The sequence below is a fragment of the Myxocyprinus asiaticus genome, chromosome 50, assembly GCF_019703515.2.
Source record: "Myxocyprinus asiaticus isolate MX2 ecotype Aquarium Trade chromosome 50, UBuf_Myxa_2, whole genome shotgun sequence".
Lineage (NCBI taxonomy): Eukaryota > Metazoa > Chordata > Actinopteri > Cypriniformes > Catostomidae > Myxocyprinus > Myxocyprinus asiaticus.
The window spans coordinates 26,381,618-26,389,568 of record NC_059393.1 but is presented as its reverse complement, the minus strand read 5'-3'; the positions used below and the strand labels follow the sequence as shown (position 1 = coordinate 26,389,568).

Sequence of the window (7,951 nt, the reverse complement as noted above, 5' to 3'; positions counted from 1 at the left end):
ATGTCTTGAGATCCCTGCATTCTGTTGTGTTCTAGTGATGGGTCGTTCATGAATGATTCGTTCATTTTGAACGAATCTTTTATGTGACTCAAAAGAATGAGTAGTCTCAGAGAGTGATTCGTTCATTTTGTGTTGGCCTCACATTATTATGTGAAAACCGCATAGGTGCTGTACAGGAAACAGAAATGTTTAGTTCACCTTTAAACTCTTTTGGTCCGAGTCGTTCGTTCTTTTGTCACGTGACAGCTGTATATGCCATATATTGCTCACACAGGAAACAGAAATGATTAGTTCACCTCTCGAGTCATCTGGTCCGAGTCGTTCGTTCTTTTGTCATGTGACAGCCGTATACGCTATGCACTCACGTGACAAAAGAACGAACTCCTCGGACAAGAAGATTCCAGAGGTGAACTAATAATTTTTTTCTCATAATTTGTCCTTGGCTGCATTATACATTTTTCCTTATTGGGACTATAATCAAAGTTTGCTTAAGTAGACGTGTTGGGGGGGGATTTGGCTTTTGAAAATGTAACATTTTAATTTAATTCTGCTCAAATGAACGAAATGATTTGAATAAAGATCTTTCGTTTTGCTGAACAAGACTCAAAGATCCAAGTCAGTAAAATGATCCGATCTTCCCATCACTATTGTGTTTGATTCAGCTGTCACTGAGTGCAAGAGTGCATCATCTGTTGTTGCGTTGTCTGTACAGCTGGAGTTGCGCTGACTGCCCCCTACTGACACATCCAGGTGGTACATCGAGCTTGAATTACTCCTTATTACTGAATTTACAAACAGGTTGGGGCCAAGATTAATTCTGTAAACATTTTCTACGCATTTTTTTCATTTATTACATGGCTCTCCAGAATACGTTTTGATTGGTCAATGGCGCCATCTAGCGGTCTGTTATCTCTGAGTAACAACCGCACATCCACGTATCAGACCACTCATCTGGGTATTACAAATCCTCTTTACCAGGGGTGTGCAGCAAAGCCATTATCTGTATCTGTATTTGTATCTGTTACAATGACAAAATTATCTGTATCTGTGTCTGTATTCCGATACAGAACCGGATGTGGGCGTGGCTTAAACCAGAAGTGTCTCAAACCTAATTTTAAAATTACATTTATAGTTTCTGTATATAAAATATGTCTCGGATAGGCCTACTTCATTATTATTATTATTATTATTATTATTGAATTATATTATATATATATTCTTTATTTTTCCTTACCAGATGAAGCTAGATATGTAGGTTACATTAACTGTGGAATATGTTTTTAGCTTTGGTTTCTTCTGGCTTTTTTGACATTAACATCTGCTGAAAAAGAATTTTGGTTTATGTGCAGTGTGCAAGTATATGTTTAAGTTTATGTGCAGTGTGCAAGTATATGTTTAAGTTTATGTGCAGTGTGCAAGTATATGTTTAAGTTTATGTGCAGTGTGCAAGTATAACAATGTTATTCTGGATGTACGAGGTGTCAAGCAGTTGTGAAATGTCAAACACATTTTGCAGCAAATATTAAGTACAAATACAAGCTTTAAAATAAATGTGAAAAAAAAATTAATTAAGCCTACAAACGGATGAAAGCACCATACATTTATATCAGAAAGTTTTATGATAGGCTACACTTGAGGCTTATTTTGTGGAGGACATAATTATTTAGTTAAATTACAAATGCAGTGGAATAAATAGCAAGAGCGAGCCTCTATACATTTCTAGAAGAAAAAGTGAGAAAAACGTGCATGTTTTGTTTTCCTTGCAATCCTCTGTGCATGTGCAGGACTACTCTGAATAAATGTACAAGTATTTAAACCTCTATGGGGCATTTAAACTGTTTGGGAATAAAGGCTAACGCATGCAGTTACCTTAACTGGTGATGTGATATAAATGTGGTCATCTTTAAGAGACGCACAGACGAGCTCCACTATAAAAACATCACTTCTCTGGTCAGGAATTCAACATCACGCTCAGGTTGGTTAATGGATCCTTACGTGTGAATTGTGTGCAACAGTTGATGTTAATGTGTTAACAGACATTTTAAAAAGTGGGAAATGTGAATGATATAGTATCTTAGTTAATGTTACTCTTGACAAGATTAGATTTCTGAGATGTGCACAATTAACGGAGACTGAGACCGCGGCCATCTGATGAACTTGAAATGTGCATTTTCATTCATAAGGTTTACACTGTAGTAATATTGGCTTCACAGACTCATCATTGTTTTGTCGTTTTCGATATGTTTATTTAAAATATCGCTTAATACCTGTGCTCATTGGATGGTCAGTCTTCTGAATATTTTTTTTATTATTCGGATGAATTCATTATTCATTTTGAAGTCATTATTCGTGCCTTTCCGAATAAGGTATTCAGCTAGTTCGGGCACATCCCTACTTTTTACTACTTCTCGGATCACTGTTCGATCTCTACAAGCTAATAAAATAGTTTCAACTCAAATCAATGTTTCATGTGCATTTATTTCTTTGGCAAGTGTTCTTGTAATAAACTGGATAATGAGTCAGACATTCATTAATTACAGAATAAACACCAACAGGAGGTGGATTTCAGCAGTTCAGCGATTCATTTCTTTAGTTTTCCGCTATGCTTTGGGGTCTGGATCATCCTGTTGGGTTTATTCTGTGATAACATCTGTACTGTACATTATCCCTTACATAATAATCACACTAAATTAACGTGTTTAATCGGTAGCCGTAGTTTTTAGTCATTTTGATTCTATATAACAACTTATATTATTGTAAAGAAAAGAGCAGCGTGGACTTTCTGCTGAATATCTGAAAAAGAGTCATCCGGTTTTGGTACGACATGAGGGTGAGTATATGATGTGATATATGTGTGAGTATGTTTGCTGTGTATATAGTCTCACCCGGCACTGACAGCAGAATCAGGTAAGACAGTTTCATAGTGTCTGTGGAAATAAAGCAGCAGTGAGACACAAATGATTTGATTTTATACTCTCAGTCGTTTTGCATTTCATAGACACTTATAACTGTAATTATTACGAATAAAATGAGCTTTACTTTCCCCCTGTATCCTGAGCCGGCCCCTTGTCTGTCTCTCTGTCTGTCTGCCCTGCTGTGGCCCCTGAGAGAGAGAGAGACAGCTGCACTCAAGAATGTGCTTGTGTCTTTATACTTTTCTCAGCACTGACTCAAACACTCATACTGCTCCACAGACTCCTGTCTCTCTCTCTCTCTCTCGCTGTCTGTCTGTCTCTTTCTTCCAGTAACTTTCCTTGCAGCCATTTTGTGTATCTTTATTTACAGACATTCCCTTAAAGTCATGTTTCGTCAGCTTGTAATATCAAACCATTAAACATTACAGATTTTGAGCTGTTTAACACAGGAAATAATCCAAGAGAGAGAGAGAGAGAGAGAAAGAGAGAGAGAGAAAGAGAGAGAGAGCGAGAGAGAGAGAGAGAGAGAGAAAGAGAGAGAGAGCGAGAGAGAGAGAGAGAGAGAGAGAGAGAGAGAGAGAGTGTGTGTGTGTGTGTGTGTTGAAGCATATGCAGCATCTCACATCTGTGAGTCATTAAACCCCCTCAGGACCCTCCCACAACATCACACACACACACACACACACACACACACACACACACACTTTCATTAATTCAGTTCTTTAACTCTTTAATGTCTCATTTGAACACAACAGTCCTCATGTTTCTTACTTTTGCTTCTAAGACTCAATTTCTCAAACTCTCTGTCTGTGTCTCTCTCTCACTCTCTCTCTCTCTCTCTCTCTCTCTCTCTGTCTGTCTGTCTGTCTCTCTGTCTCTCTCTCTCTCTCTCTCTCTGTCTTTCTCTCTCTCTCTCTCTCTCTCTCTCCGTCTCTCTGTCTGTCTGTCTGTCTCTCTCTCTCTCTCTCTCTCTGTCTCTCTCTCTCTCTCTCTCTCTCTCTGTCTTTCTCTCTCCCTCTCTCTGTCTGCCTGTCTGTCTCTCTCTCTCTCTCTCTCTCTCTCTCTCTCTGTGTCTTTCTCTTTCTCTGTGTGTTTGTTTTGGTTCTTTGTCATTTACCCCTGGCTGTAATACCCCCTCAAAGTGCAAAAGCCCCCAATCGACCATGAAGTCAACACAAAACTTTAAACACTTAACCATTCAATTGATCAACTCAATTTAAATAATCTGTGTTTCAGTAAACAAATATAATACCTTTACAGTTTCACAATTATTTCTGTATATAATTTACATACAGAACTGCAAAAATCTCACTGTTAAACATTCTTCATTACACTGCCATGGTAAATAACACACATCACACATCAAACATGCTCTCAGAGTTCAGATTGTTTAAAGTGAATGTTAATGTAATTGATGAATTTCTCACCTTTAATTCAGTCCTTTATTCCTCGAGTGATGCTCAACTCTTCCCGTGTGTCTGAAGTTTCAGCGACGCTCCACCTCCAGTCCCGCCCACAGCACATCGCTCCGCCCCGAACACGCCTCCCGCCCATCACTGACAGGAATGTGCAAGGCTTGGTGACAGGAGCTTCCAGTGTACAACAATACAATACAAAAACAGCAGCAAGACATAGATAATAATAAAAAATAAAAAATAAAAAATAATTATACACATACATACACACACACACATACGTAGTGCAAATCTAAATACAGTCTGTTATATGCAGTGCAAGGGAATGTAATGGCAGAAGAGGTAGGATGTGTTGGATAAATATAAAAAAGACTAAACTGTGTATTGCACATAGTTATTGCTCAATGGGGCAGTTTTAACTGTTCATGAGATGGATAGACTGAGGGAAAAAACTGTTCCTGTGCCTGACGGTTCTGGTGCTCAGAGCTCTGAAGCGTCGGCCAGAAGGCAACAGTTCAAAAAGGTAGTGGGCAGGGTGAGTGGGGTCCAGAGTGATTTTACCAGCCTTTTTCCTCACTCTGGAAGTGTACAGTTCTTGAAGGGGGGGGGGGGGCAACCAGTAATCCTCTCAGCAGTCCGAATTGTCCTTTGTAGTCTTCTGATTTCATAGCTGAACCAAACCAGACAGTTATTGAAGTGCAGAGGACAGACTCAATGACTGCTGAGTAGAACTGGATCAGCAGCACCTGTGGCAGGTTACATGTCCTCAACTGGTGAAGGAAGTACAACTTCTGCTGGGCCTTTTTCACAATGGAGTCAATGTGGGTCTCCCACTTCAGGTCCTGTGAGATGGTAGTGCCCAGGAACCTGAATGACTCCACTGCTGCCACAGTGCTGTTTAGAATGGTGAGGGGGGTCAGTGTTGGGGTGTTCCTCCTAAAGTCTACTATCATCTCGTCAGCCAGTTGTTGGTCCACCACAGGGTTGGGGGTAGGGGTCCTGTAATTCATAAGTTGTTTCATGCCACTCCACACTGATACAGGGTCGTTAGCTGAAAAATTGTTGTTCAGCTTCTCAGAGTATCTTCTTTTAGCCACTCTGATTTCCTTGATCAGTGTGTTCCTGGCCTGATTGTACAAGACTTTATCCCCAACTCTGTAAGCATCCTCTTTGGCCTGACGAAGCTGCCTGAGTTCTGCTGTAAACCATGGTTTGTCATTGTTAAATGTTAAATAAGTCCTAGTAGGAATGCACATATCCTCACAGAAACTGATATATGATGTAACAGTATCTGTGTGCTCATCCCGATTGGTGTCTGCAGCCTCAAAAACACTCCAATCAGTGCAGTCAAAGCAGGCTTGTAGTTCCAGCTCTGCTTCATTGGTCCATCTCTTTACAGTCCTTAAGACAGGCTTAGCAGATTTTAATTTCTGCCTGTAGGTTGGAAGATGATGAACCAGACAGTGATCAGAGAGTCCCAAAGCTGCTCTAGGAACAGAGCGATATGCATCCTTTATTGTTGTGTAGCAATGATCCAGTATGTTCCTGTCTCTGGTGGGGCATGTGATGTGCTGTCTGTATTTGGGCAGTTCATGTGTGAGATTTGCTTTGTTAAAATCCCCAAGAATAATAATAACTGAGTCCGGGTATTGTTGTTCTGTGTCTATGATTTGATCAGTCAGCTGTTGCAGCGCTGTGTTCAAACACACATGTGGAGGAATATAAACACTCATCAGAATATACGAGGAAAACTCCCGCGGCGAGTAGAAAGGCTTACAGTTAATAAAGAGCGCTTCCAAATTAGGACAGCACATCCTCTTTAACGTTGTTACATCTGTACACCAACTTTCATTGATATAAAAGCATGTTCCACCACCTCGCATTTTCCCCGTTAACTCCGCGATGCGATCCGCTCTGAACAGCTGAAAACCCGGCAGATGTAACGCGCTGTCCGGAGTGGCTTCACTCAGCCAGGTTTCTGTGAAGCACAAGGCAGCAGAGGTTGAAAAGTCCTTGTTTGTGCGGGTGAGGAGATGTAGTTTGTTAGTTTTGTTAGGAAGAGAGCGGAGATTCACTAAGTGAATACTCTGCAGCGCTGTTCGAAATCTGCACCGACGGAGTTTGACCAGCGCACCGGCTCGTCTCCCTCGCCTGCGTCTCTTGAATAACACAGCTGCGCCTCTGACTAAAATGTCTAGCAAAATGTCTGAATATTCGAAAACTGGGAAAAGATTGTCTGGTACATGCTGTCGAATGTTCAGCAGTTCGTCTCTGTTAAAACTGACTGGAAAAAGATTACTAAACACAGGACAAACAAACTGAGGAGCTCCACACCGAGGCAGCCATCCGTGGCACCATCGTGGTGATGAATCATGATGTAATATAACTAATATAACTCCATATGATGCTAAAATAACTCTATATAACTTTATTAATCTAATATAACTCCTTATAACGCAAAAATAACTCTATAAGGCCAATTTAACTCCATATACCACTAATATAACTTTAAATAACGCAAATATAACTCTAAATAAGGCTAATATAACTCCATATGACGCTAAAATAACTCTATATAAAGCCAATATATAACTCCTTATAACTCAAATATAACTCTATATATAAGGTTAACATCAAATACGCTAAAATAACTCTATATAGAGTTATATAGAGATTTTAAACACTGATCATGTTGAGCTGCAAGTGTTTATTTTATATACAGCCAGATCTCCCATATACAATGAGTCAAAAGTGCACTGATATACAGTTCTCTCGCTCTCTCTCTCTCTTGTTATGGAATATATAATAAACAGGAACACATCAATGTAGCACCTGTTAAAGTCTTTGCATCATATCTGTCTGTCTGGAAACATGGGGTTTGGTTCAGTCTGTCAAGAGCTGGAAGTGATGCTGCAGCAGTTTGTGTGTGTGTGCTGGTCTTATCGTGTGTTATTGTTCATCTTCACTGAAGACAGCGAGATGTTTAAACTGATGCTGTTTCCTTCTCCTTGTATGTTGCCATCATCTTCTTGATCTGAGTGATGGCTTTGCCTGGATTCAAACCCTGAGGCAAAAAACCCTCATCAAAAACACAACCTTAATTCAACACACCTACAACTCTCGTATAACACAGAAGTTTCTGCTTTAATGTAAAAAAATATTAAATGCTGAATTGAGCGTGGTCTGAGCAGACGGGGGAGTGGCATTGCGCATGTGGGTATGGTCTGAGCAGACTGGGGGAGTGACACTGGCGGTGTGGGCGTGGCCTTATCATACAGGAGGAGTGCCATTGACAGTGTGGGCATGGTCTGAGTAGACAGGAGGAGTGACACTGACAGTGTGGGCATGGTCTGAGAAGATAAGGGGAGTGTCTTGATAATGTGGGTGTGGTCTGAGCAGACTGGGGGAGTGACATTGACAGTGTGGACATGATCTGAGCAGACAGGGGAGTGGCATTGACAATGTGGGCGTGGTCTGACAAGATAGGGGGAGTGGTCTTGATAATGTGGGTGTGGTCTGAGCAGAGAGGGAAAACAGGCAGTAGGACGTTACATTAGGACAAGTTATGGTGCAGTTCATGATGGTGTGACAGCGGTACAGTGAGAATGGATCATGCAGTTT

At 40.6% G+C, this 7,951-nt stretch overlaps 1 protein-coding gene across 2 annotated transcripts in view; it reads right to left on the bottom strand.

The window, feature by feature from the left end:
* Positions 1 to 4,433, bottom strand: part of LOC127439173 (microfibrillar-associated protein 2-like) — a 10,092-nt gene extending 5,659 nt beyond the window's left edge. Inside the window, exons 1-3 of one of the 2 annotated variants that reach the window (XM_051695306.1) lie at positions 4,343 to 4,382; positions 3,040 to 3,103; positions 2,886 to 2,927 (exon numbers count right to left, since the gene is read on the bottom strand). In XM_051695306.1, coding sequence (XP_051551266.1) covers positions 2,886 to 2,922 — 37 coding nt within the window. In that variant the 5' untranslated portion in view covers positions 2,923 to 2,927; positions 3,040 to 3,103; positions 4,343 to 4,382. Of the gene's footprint in view, positions 1 to 2,885; positions 2,928 to 3,039; positions 3,104 to 4,342 lie in introns of both variants that reach the window. The other variant, XM_051695305.1, reaches the window with a different exon arrangement.
* Positions 4,434 to 7,951: the final 3,518 nt, after the last annotated feature.